The sequence below is a fragment of the Chanodichthys erythropterus genome, chromosome 9 (assembly GCF_024489055.1).
Source record: "Chanodichthys erythropterus isolate Z2021 chromosome 9, ASM2448905v1, whole genome shotgun sequence".
NCBI lineage: Eukaryota > Metazoa > Chordata > Actinopteri > Cypriniformes > Xenocyprididae > Chanodichthys > Chanodichthys erythropterus.
Window position 1 is genome coordinate 6356550 of NC_090229.1, and position 24510 is coordinate 6381059.

At 36.0% G+C, this 24510-nt stretch overlaps 1 protein-coding gene across 1 annotated transcript in view; it reads left to right on the forward strand.

Annotated features, from left to right (window-relative positions):
• Nucleotides 1-344: 344 nt before the first annotated feature.
• igsf9b (immunoglobulin superfamily, member 9b) overlaps nt 345-24510 on the forward strand; it is a 54319-nt gene continuing 30153 nt past the window's right edge. The window contains exons 1-3 of the mRNA XM_067393488.1: nt 345-700; nt 15255-15349; nt 18487-18693. Of these exons, the coding sequence (XP_067249589.1) occupies nt 15289-15349; nt 18487-18693 (268 nt within the window). The 5' untranslated portion in view covers nt 345-700; nt 15255-15288. The remainder of the gene's footprint in view (nt 701-15254; nt 15350-18486; nt 18694-24510) is intronic.

The following is a 24510-nucleotide window of genomic DNA, read 5'->3' on the forward strand; positions in this document are numbered from 1 at the left end:
ATAATGTCCAAAAAGCACAATAAATTTGTTATCAGGTTATGAACACAAATAATTAGTATTGTCAAAAGTGAATCTCAATGTAATATAAATAAATACTGAACCATTATCATTTAAAATGCTTAATATAGTGTTGTAATATAGCCTTTATTATACGCTAATGAACTTTTCCTTTCACAACCAGTAGAGAGAGAGAGAGAGAGAGGCGTGTAATGTGAATGTGAGTGAATGAGCAGCAGCTCCACAGTGTTGCAGCGTGTTTCGCACCGTCTGTGTTTGTAACGACATGGACTGAACAAACTTCACTGGACTGAAACTGAGAGACGGAGACCGCGGGAAACTTCACACATGAGGATATTCACTTCAGCTGGAGCACAAACAACGACACTGTTTAACGCAGACGACAGGTTTAACCTGCAAACAAACCCACGGAACTTACATGTTTGACGCTGAAGAAGAACCAAACCTATCAACGCAAATGAAGTTTTAAAGAGCCGTTGGATTCACAGTAACGTTGTCGATACTCCACACAGCGGGCTCTGGTTTTGTTCTGAACCTTTACAAGCGATTTCTAAAGTATGTTTAAGAGTATTTTAAGCGTTTTGAGGAATATTTGTTGCAACTTTCAAGTTGAGGAAAAGCCATAGAGCCATCGACGGAGTGACACCTCCAGTTCATCATCACAGTCAAGTGCCTCAGAAAGGTAAAACAAACACACACATGCATATATAAGTAGACATATTGCAATCGTTTGCGCCAGCAGATGTTATCCTGTCAAGATGCATAATTCATAAATCAGAGCTGCCATTCATATGTTTGAGCTTTCAGTTTGAATTATGATGCTCTTATCTTGCATGCAACATCTGAAGATGCTGTTTAGTTGCAGGTTTTTGTTCTTCGAGGCTGTATTTCTGTTTTAAAGTGATGTGTTTTCTGGGGTGGTTACAGGCTGCACGTGAGGTTTCTCATGAGAACAATGACCAGCACACAGTCTCTCTGACCAGAGCAGAACATGCTGGATATCAGTCCAGTCCAATACTGACACCTTATTCAGAGTACTGTGTTAAACTGCAGGAAATCTACTGCAGTACACTGCTTTTTATTAGTATTATTAGTAGGCCTATTGTATTTCAAAGGCACTTTGGCTGTTCAAGTGGCTTTCCATAAAATTGGCACCTTGTTCAACTCAAATTAATTCACAGAGAACATTTAAAAATGGCAATTTGTGATTTTTACAATGATTTATGTATAGTAGAATTAAAGAGAATTGTTGAGGTGTATGAATATCAGAGTGTTATTCTGATATATATTAATATATATTATGAAATATTATTGTGTTATCTAAAAAAATATATTTTTTTATTAGTAGTATAGGATTAAAATAAAAATAAGGCATGAAAAAACACAATCTTTTAACTTCATAGATTTGTCTTTTTCAGATGCTGACACCAAAGTGAAATAAATAAATAATATATTTAGATATTAGAATAATACATTTTACTATTTTATTATATAGAATATTAGAATAATATATATTATTATTATATATTATATTTTATTAGAATAAAATACCTTATATCTTTTCATTTTACTTTTACTATATATATATAAATATACACACACACACATATATTCATTATTAAACTTGGTTTAGTGTCATCAGCTGAAAAAGACAAATCTGTGAATTAAAGTTAAACAAACTTATCTTTAATTCACATATTTGTGTTTTTCAGCTAGTGACACTTATGTAAAACCAAGTTTAATAATGAAAAAAAAAAAAAAAAAAAAAATATATATATATATATATATATATATATATATATATATATATGAATATATATGTATGTGTGTATTCATTCTTTTCATTTGCATTTGTCTTTTCATTCATTCTTTTCATTTGTCTCCTTATTTTACTAATATTACACACACACACACATATATATATATATATATATATATATATATATATATATATATATATATATATATATATATATATATATGTGTGTGTGTGTGTGTATGTGTAATAGTAAAATAAGGAGACAAGATATAATAATATTAGAATATTATTCTATAAATAATAAATATTATAGTATAATTCTAATATCTAAAGACATTATTTATTTATTTTACATTGGTGTCAGCATCTGAAAAAGTCAAATATCAATTAAAATTTTATATTTTCATGCCTTGTTTTCATTTTAACCCTACTTGTTCATTATCTGGAGCACATTGTGATGTTTAGTTATGTCATTTATGATTAGACATTTCCCCATATGACATATATTATTTGACCCCTGCAGGTATTTCAGGATGGCCTTCTATCCTTGTATATGCATTGGAAATATTTGATCTTTAATGGCTTGATATGCAATCTTATCATGATTTGGCATGTTTTCCTGCATCTGATTGGCCATATACATGTCAAAAGATAAGAGAGCTATATTTCAGACAAGAGAAGGCTTGAGCTGTATGAATATAAATGTCTTTACAGTTACTGTTTGCCAAACATAAAGCTAAATTAGTTTGTGGGATACTTTGGTCATTGGGTCATGCCCAACAATGTCAAAATGAATAGCTTAACCTGGACTAGAGTGACTGGTGAGCATCAACGTCAGTGCGGCTTCAGCACAGAGATTTACTGACTTACCTTCTGCTCATGGTCTCATGTTCCCATATTGATATTATTGACCCACATTAGACAGTGTTTTGATATACACACAGCTACTGTAAGATCAAAGGTTGCAAGGGAAACAAATGTGTTGTCAGGGTTATCTTGATAACTTTAAGCATTGTTTGTCCTCTTCTTGTCTGCCGTGCGCCCAGTAATAATGTTAGTGCAACAAACATTTGTTTCTTCTCGAGATAATATTTAGAGGTGTTTGATAAAGCGAGTATCACTATAGAGTTCATGTCCATTTGTCAGCGGCCTTGGTTCTGAAACTGTTTTTACCATTAATTTTTCCCATAGGGCTTTTTTTTTTTTAAAAAAGGCTCTGTTAAAGAGGTATAAGCAGTGAACTAAACCAACCAGCAATGAGGTTAATCACAACATTATAACATCACAATATTATAAAATTTTTTGCTACTACAGCAAAAAAATATTTGAAAATAAGACATAATAGTGACATCACTAACCCTAAAATTTACATAAACCCCGCCCCCGGGAACACGTGACAAAGGGGCTAGGCCAGGTTGGGCTGCTTTAGAAAAGAGGAAGAGTTGTTGTAGTAGAGTGTTGTTGCCATGATGTCATTTTGGCTGCGTGAAATTCTCCAGCTTTGTTGTTGTTGAGCAAACGAAGCATGAGCTGTTAAAGCTCCGCCCTCTTCTGGAAAGGGGGCGTGAGCAGCAGCTCATTTGCATTTAAAGTGACACACACAAAAACGGCATGTATTTGCTCACACCCAACTAGGGGCAAATTTGACAAGCTACTGTATAATAAAATATCTGGAGTATTTTGAGCTGAAACTTCACAGACACATTTTTCACAGACATCTTGTAAAAGGGGTCCCCTTTAAAGGATTTAAAGGATTATAGTTCCCCTTTAAAGGATTAGTTCACTTTAAAATGAAAATTATCCCAAGCTTCACTCCCCCTCCTAGGTGTATATGACTTTCTTGTTTCTAATGAACACAATCGTAGAAATATTAATAAATATCCTGACGCATCCAAGCTTTATAATGGCAGTGATGGGGATCAATGAGTATTAGCTGTAGAAAGTGCTTCCATCCATCATAAATGTTCTCTACATGGTGAAGCGATGTGTTTGTGAAAAAAAAAAATCCATATTTAACAAGTTGAAGTAAAGTTGAAGTAAAATATCTAGCTTTCCGTGCCTTCCGTGTTCAAGTTACGAAAAAAATGCTTTTCCTGTAAGTTGAATAGGGAAGGCATAGGACATAGCGTTAGCTTTTTGAACTGCGCGAGTTTTACACTTTCTTTGTAAGTAGAATCCGGAAGGCGGTTTGGTGGAAGCTAGATATTTTACTTCATAACTTAAATATGAAAAAAATATTTACACAAACGCATCGCTTTGCGGATTTTTTTTAACCCCTCGGAGCCATGTGGAGTATGCTTATGATGGAGGCACTTTCTTCAGCTCATACTCATTGATCCCCATCACTCCCATTATAAGGCTCGGATGCGTCAGGATATTTATTAATATATCTCCTAGAATCATGGCACTTTTGCATGGCCAAACTTGCATTCCATATACCGTGTTCATGTTTAGGTTTTCTTGCTTTTGTCATAGTTTTTGTCTTTTGACAATTTAATTTTAATTTAGTCAGTATGTCATATTCATTCATTTTAGTAAATTTCACTTTCAATTATTCCTAGATTTTTTTTTTTTTTTTTTAAATGAACATCTTGCAGTGTTATTTTCCCCCCTATTTTAATCAATAGTATGTTTTATAAACTTATAATGCATGCTGTACATGTGTTCACTATAATTGACCCCTCATCAACTTTTAGTGCTGAACCAGATTATTTAGAACTAAAAGCAAAAGAATAGCTTGGAAGGAGATTATGTTCGTTACTGCTACCTGCTACTACAATCTATAAATGGAAGTATTGTGTGCAGGCTCAGGGTAATACTGAGATCATGCCTTGTTCATGCATGGGAAAGTCACAAGACCAGGTTTGGGGTTTTTACCTCACAGATCTACTTGGGTGGTGGTAGTTTCATTTCATTTCTGCACTCGAGAGAAATCAAAGCTGAAGCTGCTGCAGAAGTCAAAAGCCTCTTGAGCTGTATTTGGCAGCAGGGCTCCTACGGGTGTTTAATAGACACATCATGTCATCAAGTTATATTTCCTGATTTATATTACACCTGGTATGTGCCAAGATGCTACTTAAGATTTCCTGCAATCCCAGATGTTGTGCTTCACTGCCACTGGCTGGTCTGCACATGTCAACATCATCATTAATGTTCAGTCTGGTTATTGTTAGCGTACATCTGATTCTGCTGTGATTACTCTAAGTGGTATATGAGTGTCTCCACAGCAGGTACAGATCAGGATAAACCTTCCCTGAGGGCTCCTAATGGTGGTACAAATGAAAAAAAAAATCTAATGAGCCCCTATTAACTGTTTACCTGATTACAGGAAGTCGGTGCTTATCCAGGAACAAAATGATGTTTCACTGTGCAGAGCTTCCATTAAATCAGGAATCTCAATGTAGCTTGATATTGTAGCCTGAAGGTAGTAACAGTATTCAAGGGAAACTCAACAGAAAATGGATTTTTAATTAATTTTATATTATATATATATGTATATATATATATATATATATATATATATATATATATATATATATATATATATAAACATATGTGTGTGGTGTTTTCCATTAGTGTTGTTATTATTAAAAAATTTTATTCATTAAAATAAAGCTGAAATAAAAGAACATTTAAATATTAGATGAAAAACTTAAAGGATTACAGTAGTTCACTTTAAAATGTAAATTACCCCATGATTTACTCACCCTCAAGCCATCCTATTGGTGTATATGACCTTCTTTCAGACAAAAAAGAGTTATATTAATAATCACAGATGCTCCCAAGCTTTATAATGGCAGTACACAGAAATCACCTGTTTGAGGCTCAAAAAAGTGCATCCATCCATCATAAACATACTCTAGGGGGTTAATAAAGGCATTCTGAAATGAAGCAATGCATTTGTGTAAGAAAAATATCCATATTTAAAACGTTTTAAAGTAAAATAACTAGCTTCAACCAGACCGCCTTCCGTATTCAAAGTGTAACGCCTCTCGTAGTCAAAATGCTTACGCTACGTCCTTTGCTTCCATATTTAACTTACGAAACAAGTGTAACTGACGGAGCTAGTTATGTATCTGTGTAAGCACTCGGAGAAGAGCGTCAAAGATATCTATTTACAACATGTTTTTGAAGTGTTGATCACTGTAGCCAATCACAGACATATCTGTTGAGTGTGTGAACACAGTGGCCAATCAGAGGTGTTTAAGAATCTGCTCAAAAAATGCTAGGGGGAAATGCTGGTATCATCACATTTTTAAAATTTCAGTACCGAAGTCTGTATTTTTGACAACACTAGTGTGAACCCGGCTTTAGCTTATTGGCATGATATTTCCACCGTTAGTATCCACCCACCCCTAGAAATGCCACCATAATGCCACAGCAAGATTGTTGGCTTACTGTCCTTCCTCTGACCGAGGTCATCCTGCTTGGCCTGTGCTTTCGCCCTGTGGCAGCCTGGATCATCCAGGATTAGCTGCAGCATAATACAGCTGCTAATCAGGCTGTTTCTGTGACTAGCTGTCTACGCTGTTCACTCCATTAAAGAGCAGATGTACAGTGCTGTACCTTTCACCTGCCTGTATTACAGACACACATGAGCTGCTTTCACATGGTCCTCAGTGATGTTTTTGCACTAGGGCTAATACAGTATGTAGTGTTATAATATGTAGTATTATTTATAATGGGACTGTCAGGATTCCTCGATGAAATTTGAGTACTTGATTGCAATTTACACATGTCGAGTAACTGGCAAAATACCGGAAGTGGGCATTCCACGGAAGAGAATCCATGAACCACATTATTAGACCATTTTCTAAGGCTGCACAATGTATTAAAACCATTTAAAAATGGTTACTATAGCATAGTGATATTGTGAATTCAATTAAATAAATATATGCCCTTCGGGTTTAATATATGTGCTTTAAAGGGGTCCTTGATCATGATTTCACTTTTTTAACTTTTGTTGTTTGAGCATAAACAACATCTGCAAAGTTATGATGCTCAAAGTTCAATGCAAAGAGAGAGATTTTTTTCTTTTAAAGAATTCACTGTTTAAGGACTACAACAAACGGCTGGTACAACGAGCTTCTTCCTGGAGTTAGCGACATCACAAACCCAAACATTTACATAAACCCGCCCCCAAGAACGCACAACAAAGGGAGTGAGGCCATGTTGGGCTGCTTTAGAAAAGAGGAAGAGTTGTTGTAGTAGAGTGTTGTTGCCATGCCGTCATTTTACGTCGGACTGCTTCACAAACGAGGGTCAATTCAACGCTGGATTTGCATGAAAGAATAACAAGACGGCACATGCTAGTGGATGAGTTGAATCAACTCCACAGCAACTATATAAATGTATCCACTAACCATTCATAAACGTCCAGTTTCATTCTAAAAGTTGTAACTTCTTCCTGAGTCTCTCCATCAGTGTCGACTCCGGTTTGAACAATGTAAGGCTGAACACCGTTACTGACAATCCTCATTTTGGCTGCGTGAGATTCTCCAGCTTTGTTGTTGTTGAGCTGTTAAAGCTCCGCCCTCTTCTGGAAAGGGGGCCAGGAGCAGCAGCTCATTTGCATTTAAAGGGACACACACATGTTTTTGCTCACACCCAAATAGAGGCAAATTTGACAAGCTATAATAAATTATCTGTGGGATATTTTGAGCTGAAACTTCACAGACACATTCTAGGGACACCAGAGACTTATATTACATCTTGTGAAAGGGGCATTATAGGTCCTCTTTAATTATTTGCATGCATGTAGGTTATGTGCATCTCAGAGCGTCTCCGTTCACAGCTGCTCCACATGAACTGTTATCATTTGCGTGGAGCTCATCTCAAACTCCATCTCTGCATATGCTGTGAGTTTGGGTTGCTTTTAAAGGTGCCCTCGAATGAAAAATTTTATTTATATTGGCATAGTTGAATAACAAGAGTTCAGTACATGGAAAAGACATACAGTGAGTCTCAAACTCCATTGTTTCCTCCTTCTTATATAAATCTCATTTGTTTAAAAGACTTCTGGAAAACACTCAGATCTCAACATAACACTGACTGTTACGTAACAGTCGGGATCATTAATATGTATGACCCAAATATTTGCATAATGCCAGCCCATTCGACGCATTAGACAAGGAAAGGCAGTATTAACGTCTGGATCTGTGCACAGACAAGGTAAGCAAGCAAGAACAACAGCGAAAAATGGCAGATGGAGCAATAATAACTGACATGATCCATGATAGCATGATACTTTTAGTGATATTTGTAAATTGTCTTTCTAAATGTTTTGTTAGCATGTTGCTAATATACTGTTAAATGTGGTTAAAGTTACCATCGTTTCTTACTGTATTCACGGAGACGAGAGTTGTTGCTATTTTCATTATTAAACACTTGCAGTCTGTATAATTCATAAACACAACTTCATTCTTTATAAATCTCTCCAACAGTGTGTAATGTTAGCTTTAGCCACAGAGCATAGCCTCAAACTCACACAAAATCAAACGTAAACATCTAAATAAATACTTTACTCACATAATTTGAAGCATGCATACAGCATGCATGACGAACACCTTGTAAAGATCCATTTGAGGGTTATATTAGCTGTGTGAACTGTGTTTATGCGATGTATATAGTCGAGCGCTCGTAGGGCAGAGGGAACGCATCTCTTAAAGGGGCCGTGCTGAAAAAATCAGTGCATAGTTAATGATGCCCCAAAATAGGCAGCTAAAAAAATTAATTAAAAAAAATCTATGGGGTATTTTGAGCTGAAACTTCACAGACACATTCAGGAGACACCTAGGACTTATATTACATCTTGTAAAAAAACAATCTAGGGCACCTTTAATGTTCATCTGGGAACGCAATATGTGCCATTTCATCATATTTGTAAGGTAAAACATCATTTATAAACCTACACAGTACAGCGTTAGTAGTAGTTGCATGCGTGTTTGTTAATGCATTTGTATGGACGTTAAACACTGAACAGGTGTTATCCTCATCAGATGAGTAAACGCCTCATTTGACTTTCAATCCCTGATCAAGTTGGTTCAAACTTCCGTTTTCTGATCACAGCTCACCTTTTAATACTCTGAAACGTGTTCAGGTCATCACTTCAGAAATATAAAGCCAACACAAATACCTCAGTCAGCGTAGCTAAGAGTGACATGCCGCCTATGGTGAGGATAACTCGAACACATTGCTCCTAATGCGATCAAAATGGCAAGTGGCTCAGCAAACAGCTTTAGCCGGAGTACTGTTAATTAAATTGAAGACATGACAGACTTGATCACAGCATTTACAGAGCGTATTTGGTATATTTGCATGATTCATATGATGGAGATGTAACTGTGCTACTTAATTCAGTAAGTGTGTTGAGGCTGTGAACTAACAAAGAAGATCAGCCTGAAGCTCCAGAGGTGTGCCAGCTAGATTGAGATTGTCTGCTATCTGCTTAAGCTGGTCCAAGTGGACACACACTTGGGTCAATAACAGATGGTACACGTCTTAACCGGTTTAACATGAAACAGCAAGTGGCAATGTGATTGTTTTCGGATAGTGTGCCGGAGACTTTTTATTAAGCAGCCTTGCCAGTCAAGGACAAGATCAAAGATCAGACGGTTAGCAGAGCATGTTCCATCATGCCCTAGGACCTTAGCCTGTCTTAAGCATCTGTTTCAGATACTCCTCCTCTTGAAGATGTCATAAAGGCTCATTTTGAGAGAAGGTCATTAGTGATATGAAGAAAAATGCTTAATATTTCTTAGCCAAAAAGTAATAGCAATAAATAACACAAATAATAGGCTATTATTAACAGCAAAATGTTTGTAAAAACTGAAAATAACAGCTCATTTCAGCCTGTCATCATCATGAAAACATGAAATATCAAACATACAGTAGTGGTTCTTTACAGGTTTTGCATTCCATTGCACTATTTTTCCTATTGTTTTTATGTTTGGTGGACATGTTTAGCTGTTGCACTCGTGTCTCGTGTCTTTTGCAGCGTCTCGCCCATGAAACGGCATTCTAAAAATCCGGCGGACAAAAAAAAACACTAATTCAACATGCATTTCATAACTTTGCTTTTTTCCCCCCATTGCACTGCCTGCGTCTCTTTTTTTTTTCAAAGCAATAAAGCATTTTTGAGTGAAAAGCCGCTTAAGACCCCATTTATACTAGTGCTTTTTCGTTTTAAATGCATAACTTTTGCTACGGTTACGCCTGTCGTTTACACTACTCTGGCATTTTCGACCTTCAAAAATGGAGACTTTTGAAAACGCTGCAGAGCCCATTTTAGTTTGAAAACGCCTGAGTTGCGTTTCAGTGTTAACGAACGAAAACGGAGACTTTCGAAAACGATGGTTTGGTTGCCCACGTTCGCTCTGCATGTCCTTGATGACCGTGCATAACATGGAGACTGAACTGCAATCTTTGCTGGCTTTAGCAATTTTCGGACGGGATTAGTCTTACATGGGGATGTGGAGTAATGCAATTTTACCTCAGGATGTTTGTAATATTAATTGGCCAATTCGCACGGGACAAGACATTTCAGTAAAATTAGCAGAAGTGGGAGGGGTAACTCGATTTACGCACCGCTGTCACCTCCCTGTCGTCATGTAGGTATATGTTGCTTTCTCATACCATGTGCGCAAACACATATAATCTTAATAAACTATATATATATATATATATATATATATATATATATATATATATATATATATAACAGTTAGGTCCGGTCAAATTACTTATTAATTAAATTCTGATTGGATTATGATGGTAATAGGCACTTAGCTAAAGATAAAATTTGTTTTGTGCCTCTGATAAGTGCTTTTTGCTCTGAATGGTATGTAGAAAATAGGTTTTTGCCACAGACCACCTACAACACAAATAAATGTTTCTTCAAGTGCTTCCATGCTTGAAAATGCGCAGAAAACTACTTTTAAACAGGAAATGACGGAATTTTACCGTACGTATTTACAGCAGGTCTATTCGGATGGGATTAGTATTACCTGAGGTAATTTTCCGGACCTTTTTACAGAAGGTAAAAGTCGCTGTAATCTTTACTGACATTGTCCGTAATGATTACCGAGATGGCACATTCGGATGGGACTAAAATCACAGAGAAGCTCTGGTAATAATTATTTTACCCCCACCTCCCCATGTAAAACTAATCCCGTCCGAATAGGGCTTTAGTTGTAATTTTTTTTTAGCAAAATGCTTTCAAATTCAAACACTTCTGTGTGCTTTCAAACGCTGCCATGCATTGATCATTGTAGCAATCACAGACATATATGTCGACACAGTGGCCAATCAGAGGTGTTTACGAATCCACTCAACAGCGATCAAAGCATCACATTTTTAAAATTCCGGTATCGAAGTCAGTACTTTTGACAACACTTAATTTCATATATTCTCAAACAAGCATAACACAAAGGGCATTCTGGGTTGAGCGAGGGTCGAACTTTAATGAATAAATGTCCTTACTATCACTTTTGATCAATATAATGCTGCCTTTCTCAATAAAAGTATTAATTTCTTTCAAAAGTAATCCTACTGTCCCCACACTTTTGAACAGTAGTAAATCTCTCTTTATGTGCCATTGACATTGTTTCTACAAATTCACATTAGTGGTCAACCAATATTGAATTTTAATGATTTATTCTTAAATTATGACATTTATTCCACCAATCCTTATAAAGTGGTCGCCACAGAGCACAAGTTCTTGACTTTTGTTGCAAAGTTGAAATCTTTTGGCCTGAGTAAAACACACCTGGAGTCTCTTTCTGACTCTCAGGCTTTGCTCTCTGTCTGTCTTTCACTGCTTGCACTTCTCTCTCTGAAAGACACTTTCACAAGGAGGCCTTGTTCAACAGCTTGACGGTAAGAGACTCCACGCGGAGGGACACAATGCCCTGCCCTCATCTGGTACCTCTTAAGACCGGTTTCAAGATCAGTTCATGTGGCCTCAACCCTGTTTGAGCCTTTTTATACAGACAAATGAACCGCTGACTCCAGAACAGAGGCTTGATTGACATGATTGAAGCCATGGGAGTGTGACTTTTTTTGGATCTGTGCACATGACTTTAACAAAGCATAAATGAAACGTTTTTCAGTTTATTTACAGTATGACTTTACTTAAACAATATTTTCCTACACCAAATTTGTTGATCATTGATCTTTGCTAAGTAAAGCATCATATTTGCTGTTGTTCATACTTGTCATTAATGATTTGAAGGAAGTGCTGTAACTCATCCTGCACCATTTGTGCTACTTGTTAACATGGGATAAGAGAGACATTTTCTAGACACCAAAAGCATTTTCACACTCTAAAATTTCCAAATGGAGGATATTGATGTGGAAACAGTGCAAGTGTGTGCTTTATTTCATACCTGTGGTTGCTCTGAGACTGTAACTTTCCACTGCGTTGTGGAAATCTTTCTTGTGATTTGGGCTGGAAAAAACTGAGATGAGCGATTTGAATTCCCCTCATGAAATCTGATGAGTTTGACATGTTTACTTGATCCACTAAATCTGTTACCTTTATGAAATAGATCCTTATATGTACCTCAAATTTTTGTGCATTCTCTTAGATAAATGTGTGCAGAAACACAAAACCAACCAAAACATGTTTGCATGCTTTTCGCCATTGCGCATGCCTTCTTAAAATAGCCTCCTCCTCCAACTTCGGCTTTAATTAACTTAAAGTAATAAGCTGGTATTAGTGGCTTTGAATGGTCGACGTGGGAGATGGGTTGGGGAGATTTTCCTGCTCTCAGGTGCTCAATCATACGAATGGATGTTTGCCAGCGCTGTATTAAACCAAACTCTGCTTTCATTTCCAGGCACTTTGCAGGGAAACTCCTCCACAATACTGGAGAGAAATATTGAACGGAGTGGAGAGTTGATTATTGTAAGCCACGGGGTGTGTTTGCTTTCTGGGTCACTGTCGGGTGATGTTTGAGACAACAAAGAGATTTCATGATGGTTGTCTCTGTAGTTAAAAGAGTTTTTACTACAAATTGAAAACAAACATTAGTATTGCTCATGCAGCTATTAGTATTGCATGCCATGTAACTCGTCCTGCAGTTTTGCACAGGCAAACAGCACTAACATTTTCATAAAAGAAAAAACAGGTGAACTAAATATGAAAACCAATCTCCAAAGTGTCAAAAAGCACCATAATTGTAATCCACGGCTCTTCTTTTGTGAGAAATAGACCCAAATTTATGAGACATATAATTAATTATGTAATGTTCAGGCTAATGCCGAAAGAGCTGAGCTGCACTGTAATGTCAATGTGTCATGCAAAGAAAAGGGATTAATTCAAACTATAGTCTCACATTGCCAGAATAAATACGTAAAATAACAGAAAAAGTACTGGCAGCTCATTACCCGGACATTATCCAGTAATTTTACTGACATTTCCGTTAACCCTAAAACTAACCCTAAAAATATTTTCATGATTTGTTAACACAACATTTTTTTCTTTTGTTAAATCAACTTAGATAATTAATGTGGTTCATATAACATAATATTTTGAGTTTCTATTGATTACCAATCACCTTCATTGTATTACCTCAATGAACTCAAAATTGTATGGCAACCAGGTAACTTAAGTTAAACCAACAATTCTTCTTTATAGTTTAGGGCTGCAACAAAAAATCGATGCTTCGCGAATCGAAAAATGATTCTTGATCGATTCTGAGATTTTCAGAATACATCGCGATTAGGGCTGTAACGATATGCGATATGAAATCGAAATCGCGATACGCAGGTCCACGAACCTGTATCGCGATTTGAGAAGGCAGAATCGCGACACACCCCTTCCAACTCCCAGAGACAGTTATCCTTCCTGTCCAGATCCAATGCTACCACATTTTTAAATTACTATAAGTATTAGGGGTGTAACGATTTATCGATGGTGTGTCTCAATCAGCTCTCTAGTTCAGTAAGTGTTTCGGACACACATTGAATCTTGCAAGCAGGTTTAAACGTTTCTCATGTCAGTCTCTTGCATGGTCGCGTGAGAAAAGTCGTGGCTTTCTTTCACCGCAGTGCACAGCAACAGCTGTGCTCACAGAAAAGCAAAAGACGCTTGCGATGCTTTGCTTTAAGTTCTGTGGCGCCGTTCACATATTGCGTCTTTTCCGCGTGCAAGTCAGTTATTATTTTCAAAAGTAGCCGCGCGGCAGGCGCGCTCATAATGGGATCAACGCGGTCGCGACGCGCATGCAATTCTCAACTTCTCAGAATGCCGCAAGCGCACCGCAGGTCGTGTGACAAGAATCAACCGATCAGCTATGGCCTTTCCGTAACAAAACATCAAAAGCTCAGCCGAACAGCTGATCATAGCTGTACATGGTGGTTTTTATATCTTATCTCCATCAATATATCTCGTAGTAAAACTAATGCAAGGGCTAGAAATCATTTATCCTTTGCAGAAACATCCTCTTGTTCCTCTGATCCTCTTGGAGAGCCCAGTTCAAGGTTGCATAGCAACGACCGACGCCACGGGAGCGCAAGCGCTTTGGAAAGAAGGAGAAGCGGTGCGGCCGCGCCTTCCGCTTTTTTAGCCGCGATATGTGAACGGCCCCTATTCATAATTCTAAGTTCATGTTAAATTTAAAAAAAAAATTTTAGTGACAGACAGCCCTATTCAACTGTTTATTTGAATACAGAAGGTTTTTATTAAAATTTTATATTTATTTATTTTATTGAAATGTGATCTTGTATGTACAACAAGGACAATTATTGAAATTTGTTTATGTTTTTTTTTATAAATCTTGTTTGAATTTCAGTTTCATTTTGTTCAAAATATCGTGATACGTATCGTATCGTGAACTCCGTATCGAGATACGTATCGTATCGTGACCTGAGCGTATCGTTACACCCCTAATCGCGATTGTCTCTCGAATCGATTGTGAGCTTAGTTTTTAACAGCAGATGGCACTGCGTGCTTTAGAAACAGCTGTACTTTGCTTGCTTTCAATTCCTTACACACACCACTTAAACCTAAAATAATCATTCATAAAGTTTGAAAAGGTTAAAGTGAATTACAAGGGTGTTCTCAGTGGGCTGTTTACATTAATCTCACGTCATAAAAGCATTCTGATGTGCAAGTACATTCTCAGACTCAATTGAATGCACGAGCGCTCTTCTTCATCAGCATTTGAGCATGCGGTTCAAAACTAGGCTAGAGCGCCATCTGCTGTTAAAAAAAAAACTAAGCTCGGAATCAGTTCCGTTATATTAATAAAGTACATTGTGTCTGGCTGCAGTTCACTTAATGGCCACCGGTGTCGCTAATAACAAGGGTTTCTGAATTCTATTATAGTTCCTTTATAACATAAGATATGTGTAATGGATTAACTGTTTAAAGAACATAACACTCTGAACCGGAAAATATAATGTTGTCTTATCATAATGAGGAGCTGGCAAAGAGTTCTCGGGACTGACTTCCGTGTGTGTCTTTGTGTTTCAGGTGGGGTATGTGTGATGGTATGTGAGAGTTTACCATGGTACAGAAGAAACTCTGGCTTCTGAATGTCACCATCGCAGCCGCCCTCTTTTTATTGTGTAAGTACATTTTCCTCCTCCTGCTACACTCGTTCCAAAATCACAGTATTTGGATACTTCATTATTCACTTAAATGTGTAAATATTGCATTAGAACAAGTGTTTGTATGTGCATGTCTCAAATGCTGCATCTTTTTTTTTTTTTTTTGGACAAAAAGTTAAAGAATATAATAAATTACACTTGCTTTAATATTTTATGTAATCTAATGACATTCCAACATTTTTATGTATATCACAACTGTTCAAATACTTTTTAGGGCCAATTATCATACTTAAATAGTGATTAAACCATGAATTATGTTGCATTTCCCAAAAAAACAAAATCACATTTTATTTCCTTGTTAAAGCCAATTATTCTGGCTGCTCCACTGTAATTGAATGCTGTTCTTTTGCCTCTTTCAACATTAAGTTTTTTCCACACACCATCTGTTTTCTGTCCATTTGTGTCTGTTTTTTCTCTCTCCATGATTCCTCTGCTGGTGTTTGTAGACATGACTACAATATCACAGCACACCAGGGGTTTAGTTCAGCCTGTTTACTCACAGAACACGTTCGGTGGAGGGGTTAACTCCCATTCGTTAACGAACAGGCGACCCTCTATGTTCCTTATGGCACGCAACCTGTCCTGGGGCAAGCAAGAGCATTTGTGGTGTTTGAGCTGGTATTTAGGAGCAAACACCCCAAACATTTGGGGGGAACAGGGATCAAATCCTCACTGTAAAAAATGAAATCTGCAAATCCGGATTTAGATCAATCTGGGATTTAGATTTCCCTTCTCTCAAGGCACGGGGTGTGGGAGTCTTAGGGGTGGCAGGCCATGTGTGTGCCCCAGGGGCTCTCAGTACAGAGGCAGGGTTGGGAGGTTGTGGTTCTTTCAGAGAGCGTCATCTTTGAGAGATTACCGCTAATCGCAGGCGAGACGAGGTGCATGGAGCAGCTCTGGCACAAGGGAGGGTGACTGGGGTGCAAAACTGCCCAAATGCATTTGCATCTTGTGAATTTGAGATGTCTGTTTCTCTCTCACAGTCTAGTGTGTAAATGGGGGAATCTCACAAAAATGTCCAGGCCAAGTTTTTAGGACCTTTTTTTTTTTTTTTCCTTCCCAATTCTCATTACTCTAATGCAAAGGAATCTCATTCTCTTCACTGTTAGTTGAAAAACAAGATAAACTAATAATTTATGTGTTGTATTTGTAAAGTAAAGTCATAATTATACATTATGGTAGTATTTGTTGTACTTTTGTTTAATGTACGGGATGATTTTCATTACTGTAAGGTAATGAGAATTAGAATTTGGTGCAAATGTTCTTATCAAGAAAAAAATATTTTTAAATTATTATTTCTATAATAGCATAAATTATATATTATATTAATTATAATATATTATATATTTATATACTATATTTTCTTTATTGCTTTTTATTTACATATATTTACAACTGATTTATTTTTCTCTTTTAATGTAATCAACCTGGATTGTCCCCCACACCCCCACACCCCCCTTCCTGTGAGTTTCACCCTAATAAGGCTTTCTTTGTCTGTCCCATTGGGAGAAAGTGTCACAGACGTTCTTCATATTAACATGCCGAATGTTAATTTACATGCATGTCATCTCTCCTGCACCCCACCCCCCTTAAATCTGGATTTGCATTCGCCCCGCTTTAGTGTGTGTTTTTATGACATCACCCTCCTGCTTCTCTTTTGTGTCTTGTTTTTCTCAGTCACGCTCTCATTTTCCATCTCACATTCTCCTTTTGGCTCATGTCCTATCATGCCTCTATTGCTTTCTCCAGGACGTCAGAACTGCTGGTTTTATCATCGAGTACATTCTGTAGAGGCAGTACTTACCTCCAATGATGAATATTGGAGTTTTGCACCCTGTGGATTTGATCTTTGCAAACTGAAAACACATGTTAGGCGACAAATGCAATGTGTTTGTTGTTTGTTCCTCGTGATGTGTTGTTTCTGCTTACTATCTTAAGAAGAACTAAAATTAATTTATCTGAAAAAGCTTTGGAAGGTCACATGTTTAATTGTGTTTCTGAATTGGATTACTCTTCAAAATAAGTGCCTTGTTTGAGCTGTATCCTCTTCTCTCCCTGCTGAAAACCAACATAATAGTCGACATAACCAGCTTCACCAGCTAAGCTTTGCTGACTAACAAGCTCAGCACGCCTATGCTCGTTCACCATCTTGACCAACACAAAACCACTGCTGACCAGCACTAACCAGCAGAAATCCATCTGGACCAGCTCTAAACCATTGCTAGTAACCAGCATAAATCAGTCTAGACCAGCGCTAACCATACATCCATCTGGATCAGCTCTAAACCAGCATAAATCAGTCTAGACCAGTGCTAAGCAGGAGAAATCCATCTGGACCAGCTCTAAACCAGAATAAATAAGTCTAGACCAATGCTAAGAAGTAGAAATCCGTCTGGACCAGCTCTAAACCATTGCTAGTAACCAGCATAAATCAGTCTAGACCAGTGCTAAGCAGGAGAAATCCATCTGGACCAGCTCTAAACCAGAATAAATAAGTCTAGACTAATGCTAAGAAGTAGAAATCCATATGGACCAGCTCTAAACCACTGATAACTAGCATAAATCTGTCTAGACAAGTGCTAACCCACATACATCCATCTAGACCAGCTCTAAACCACTGCTAACTAGCATAAATCAGTCTAGACCATCACTAACCCACATACATCCATCTGGACTAGCTCTAAACCATAGCTGACCGGCATAAACCAGACTAGACCAGCGCTAACCTGCATGCATCCATCTGGACCAGTTCTAAACCATAGCTGACCAACATAAACCAGTCTAGAGCAGTGCTAAGCAGGAAACATCCATCTAGAACAGCTTTTAACCAGCATAAATCAGTCTAGACCAGCGCTAACCCACATACATCCATCTGGACCAGCTCTAAACCAACATAAATCAGTCTGGACCAGCTAAAAAACACAATTAACCAGCATAAATTAGTCTACACATGCTCGAACCAGCCTAAATGGTTTGAGAAAGCACTAAACCAGAACTATCCAGCATAACTCAGTTGGACTAGTATGGAAATGGAAAATCATGGAAAATTTGAGTTGTGCAGAATGAGTTCACATGCGTATGTTTGTGTTCCACAGGTTCTTCTCTGAGCGCTGAATCGGTGGTCCGGGGAAGGGTCGGGGGTTTTGCTGAGCTGGACTGCAGTCTGACTCCTCCATCAGACGGGGCCACCACTCCAAATCTCTTTCCCTTACATGTGGTAGAGTGGGTCCGGCTGGGATACAACGTCCCCATCCTCATCAAATTCGGTGGCTACACCCCGCGAGTGCATCCGAACTACAAAGGTGAGTGTCACCTTAAACATAAATCAGTTTTCTATTAATCCTGCAGGAGAGATACTGCCAGAGGGGACGGAGGAAGTGATGCCGCCATTAGACTTTTATGAGTTTGAATTTTATGTGCTTTGTCTTTGGAGATCACAGTGATATTTATAATTTCATTATATTAATGTCAAAAAGGGCTGCACGATTTGGAGAAATATTCCAATACTGATTTTTTTTTTTTTTTTTTTACAAAAATGTAATAATAATAATAATGTTAATTATAATTGTTTGGCAAAAAATATAATCAAATTAAAATAATAATAATAATTATTATTATTATTATTATTATTATTATTAATTATAATATTGACCAGAACATTTTTATATATCTCAATGTGACTATATAAAATGACTAATAATAGTAAAAATAATAAGAATTATTAATAATAATAATAATGTTGTAGTTTTTTGTGTCAGTATTATTATTATAATATTATTATTAAGAAGAAGAAAAAGAAACAAAAATGTGTTATGTATTATTTATTACAATTATATACTGTGCAATTGTTTTTTATATATTTATCAAATGTTATATTTTTATTTAGTTTTATTTATATTGTTTTTTTATTTTGTATTTTTATTTTTTTTATTAATATATTAAAATTGTGTTTGTGTATATATAAATACTTATATATTAGCCCAAATAAGATGTTTTTATTTTACTAAAATATATATTAATATTATTTCTTATTATTATGAATATAATATAGTTATTATGAATATATATATATATATATATAGTGAAAAATGAGTATTTAAGAAAATTACAAAATAAATACATAAATAAATGATGCAGTTTGGAATGACATGAGGCAGAATTTTTATATTTGGGAGAATTTTATATGTTTATAAGCACCTACTCAAAAAGCTTCATTTTGTAGGAATCTCCTCAAATGCAGCTGGATTTCAGAGGATTGCTGCTGGGTTACTGAAAGCTGCCTTAAAGGTTTATTGCTATTGTTAAGAGAGACTGTTGGGTTCTTTAGACGTAGTTCTCTGTTTTACAATCACTTGTTTAGACTCTGGGGGCCACATCCACAGTCTTTATCCACTCAATGGCCCACGATAGTTCCTGTTGTTGTTTCTCCAAAAGGTGCCGACACGAGGCCTGCAAAAGGCTGATTTTCCCGGGCAATTCACCAAGAGCTCCCTTGAAACAACTTTCAAGGCTGTTTGGGTGCTTTACTCGTTCCCGGAGAGGTGCTTGATGGTGTAAATGCAGCCGTTTGCCCCAGTGCACGTGAAGGAGGGGTCGTGCTCTGGAATTTATTGAAGGGGGAGGGGCATTGTGTTGTTAAACGAATATCCCCATATAAATGACCTACCCAAACAAGTGCCCTGTAATTATGTAGAGTGTGTGTCTGCGTTTGGTACAGATGCTGGAGGGAGAAACGGGAAGGGGGTAGTGGGGTGCTCAGACGTTACAGCCCGTGGGGGTTGTGGGTATTGAGCGGGGCCCTGGATTAAGAACATTGGGGTTAAACTGCAGCGGGTTTGTTAGGGGCCGCGTGTCTCAGATGGGTTTGACCCAGTAAGAGAGAAAATTGTTTTTCAGCAGGACTGCTTTAAGAATAGATAAAAGGTGTGGGAATAATGGATTTATCCTGAAGAGTTTTCCATCATTGTGTCAGCACACAAAAGACAATGAGTGAAATCACTCCCAGATTCCTTCTACAATAACTGAAACAACCATGCATGAAGACAATGAGTATATAAAATGAAGGTTATACTTTTATTTATATTATATATAAATATTTAATATGAAATTATATTGTATTCTATAATTTTATTAATTTAAAAAAACATATATATTTTTATATTACAATTATTTACAGTGTAAATATTGTTTTATGTTGTTATATATATATATATATATTTGTTGTTTTATTTATAGATACACAAATTTATAAATATAACAATGTATTATAATATGATATATATATATATATATATATATATATATAGAGAGAGAGAGATATATTATATAACATGTATATCATGTTATATTATATTTTTATTTATTAATTTATTAAAATTTTATAAATATAAAATATATATTATATAAGGAAAAAATATAAATATATATATATATATATATATATATATATATATATATATATATATATATATATATATATATATATATATATATATATATACACACATATATATATATATATATATATATATATACACATACATGAAATACATGATACAGAAGTAGCCCAAATAAGATGTTTTTAACTAAAATATAGTATTATTTTTCTTTTTAAAATGTTATTATTATGATTGAAATACATTTTTACATGTTGGTTATTAGACACTTAAAAATTATGTACTTCAAGTGCTGTAATATATATATATATATATATATATATATATATATATATATATATATATAATATAATATAATATAATATAATATTATTATATATATTCAGTTCTGATACCATCTCTGAACCATAGTACTTAGTACTTGCCATAGTGCAAGAACAGCCTCGGCTCTCATTGACATCAGTTCTGGTGTGATCGGGGTTTGTTTCACTTGAATGGGTTTCGATAGAAGATCAAATGGAAATTTCAGTCTTTTCCCAGTGGGATGCGCTGTGACTGTGACTGTGGGAGGAGCATGTGGTTCTCAGATGAGCCCTGACACTCTCGTGTCTATCAGGAAACAAATGCAAAATCGACTAAGATTTGTTCTGTAGTGTTTAGATAGTGAGTCATGGGTTAAAGAAAGATCTGAGGGAAGGAAGAAATGCAGTTTACCTCTTGATAAAACAAACATTGATGAAACATAGTCAATAATGAGTAAGGAATGTCAAAGGAAGGAAGAAACTGCCTCTTCTTTCCCCTTTCTCTAAGCTGCATCTGTGTTTAATTTCACCCCTATGTTAGAGCAAGCTGGCAACAGATGAAGCATATTATGGCTTTGAATCTGATGTATTTCCCCTCTCAAATTAAAAGGATGTAAGATTCCCAAACCGCATTGCAAAACCTCACACCATGGATGACATGCTGAAACCTGACCTGCTCACATCTTTAATATATTATTTTTTTATTAGACAAGGGAACAACTGTTTGGATACATTAGTAGACAGAAAACTAATCATTGTTATATAGCTCAGCAAGTTTAGTCTTATTGTTTGAATCTTATTTTCCGTGAGTACCATGTTCATGCCTCAGAGACTGTCAAATAGCTAACATAGCATAATCAGATGCAGCTTTATTTTTAGTAACAGTAATGCAGCTTTCTCTCCATCTTACAATATGTTTTAAAAAATAATTGCATGCCATTTAGCAACACAAGCCAACACAAGGCATTTATTAATATGATATTCTAAAATCGATGTAGCTTACTGCAGTGTGCAACAAGTGTCTCTCAGCAGCCACCGACAAATGCTCAGAGTAACGTTATAACATCATTTTCAACACTCAAATGTATCTAATATGATAAACAGCACTGCTTTACCCCACATACGCTTGACCGGAAGAAGCAGAAGCAGCGACTGCTCTCGAGACGTGTGTCACGCTCATCTCTCATTATCAGTCGCTCCAGAGGCCTCGTTCAGCTCCCACAGCACTCGCCCTGCTCTGATTCATGCTACAGTAACGTTAAAAATATCATCCATGAACATGATATGAGTCCCTTGCCCGATTCTTTTCCCCTGGCTGTGAGGTGAAGACGACATCTTGGCGTCACCAATCTATGCCTTTTGTTTTGAATAGGTGACCTCTAGTGGTCAAAAATTACATATTGTGCCTTAAAGTGCATAAATCACTAATACACACCCTCTTACACATGCATTTTTGGTTTGAACCCTTTAGTGCATAAGTCTGGTATCTTAGATGTTAATTATCTGTTAATTGAGACCACTTTTTAACTTTTTATTTGTACTTTAGTTACTGTACATTGCATTTCCTCCAAAGCCAAGCCGTCTGAGTGCAGCATGCATAAGAAGGGCCACAGTGAAGTCGCCAATCAGTGGATAAGATATTTGCTGAATTTCAGATTAGCATGAGAGCTAATTGCATTCTTGGGCGGTTAGACCGCTTTGATCAGGTCTCAGTTTGGGTCAGAGAGGCTGGGACGGGCGCATGCTGACAGCTGTGGCACATTGCCCATGAAGGAAGGAGAACCATCCTTGTTTTATTTTAGTTCTTTCCACATCCCCGTTTGCTTTAGTCGAGGCTCGTGAGAAGTATCAGTCAATGTTTCCATGACTGATGTTTCCATGTTTCTGCTCGTAAAAATACCAGAATAACTCATGCAGATCAGCTTAATGGGTGTTTAAGTAGAGTGGTTTTCCCGTCTATAATTATTACACAAACATGAATGGTGTTCAGTATAGTTTTTAGGCACACTGCTGTGGTTGCAAGGTTGGTTTCTTATTGGTCCAAGTCAAAACCACCATCAAATTTTCAGCTTGGGTGCCTACATTAATGTAACCCCATGTCCTAACTAGATGCGTTGTGATGCCACGACACGCAATAAACAGTATCTTTTCCATCTTAATCAGAGTTTTTGTCTTAACCAGCCGCAACAACGTGATAATTCCATTTTTAAAAACGGTTTCTATTTCTGCAACGTTGCAGCTAGAACAACAACATACATAGTATGACAATGATAATCTCAGGTACTGATTATGTACTTTATTTAATGTTAAAAGAATTTATTATGAGTTTAAATATTAATTTGTGTGACCTTTACAGCCATACCGAAAGCAACAATGGCACGCTTAATGTGTTGTGAATGGCGTCTCTTTGTGAACAGCTGGATGGAGATCTGCAGAGCAGAGTTCAGCATGTGTGGTGCGGATCATGAACGCTCGGCCTGTGCTGTCGGGAGCCGTTAGTCTAAGAAGAGCTGATCAAATGCACCCTCCTCTTCCTGCCTCATAAGGAAATTAGGGAAAGACCCCCGAGGGAGAACAGTATGATAAAGCTACTCTCTGTCTGTGGGATGCAGTGTTCCTTTTTTTTCTTATTTTTAAGTTATTTTTGAGTTTTTCTATCAGAAGCAGACCTGACTGAATGCTCTAATTGCAGTTTGGGAAAGAGCACAAAATGCAAATGCATGCGTGTCCTCACTGATCTCTCATTTTGGATGGTTCAGCTAAAATTAACTAAATTAAAAACTAAAAATTCAGTCAGAATCACATTAAAACCTGGAATGTTCACAATTCATGTTCAAGCTTTGAGTACAGCCAGAAGAATAGCATAATCAAAACCATAAAAGGAGAATTATATTTTATCTTTAATTTATTTTTAATTCATTATGTATGTATATGTATATATGTGTGTGTGTATATATATATATATATATATATATATATATATATATATATATATATATATATATATATATATATATATATATATTAATATATAATAATATTAATATATTTATATTAATATTTTTAAATATACATTTTTATACATTTTTTGACAATAAATTAATTATATTTTTTGTAAATATAATTTAAAAAATGCAAAAAAAAAATTGAAGTGAATCCTTCAGTTTTTGTGTATAAATATAGATACTTTTTATACATATATATGTTTGTTTTTATTTTTATTTTTTATTCTTTAGCATTTTGAATATAAATTAGTTATATATTTTTTTAATATATAACTTACAAAAATGTAAATGCATAACTAAAAAATGTAAAATATATATATTTTTTATTTTTAATATTCTTCAGTATTTATTTGTGAAAATAAATAAATTCACTCTAAGAAATGCTGGGTTAAAAAAACCCAAGCTGGGTAAAATAT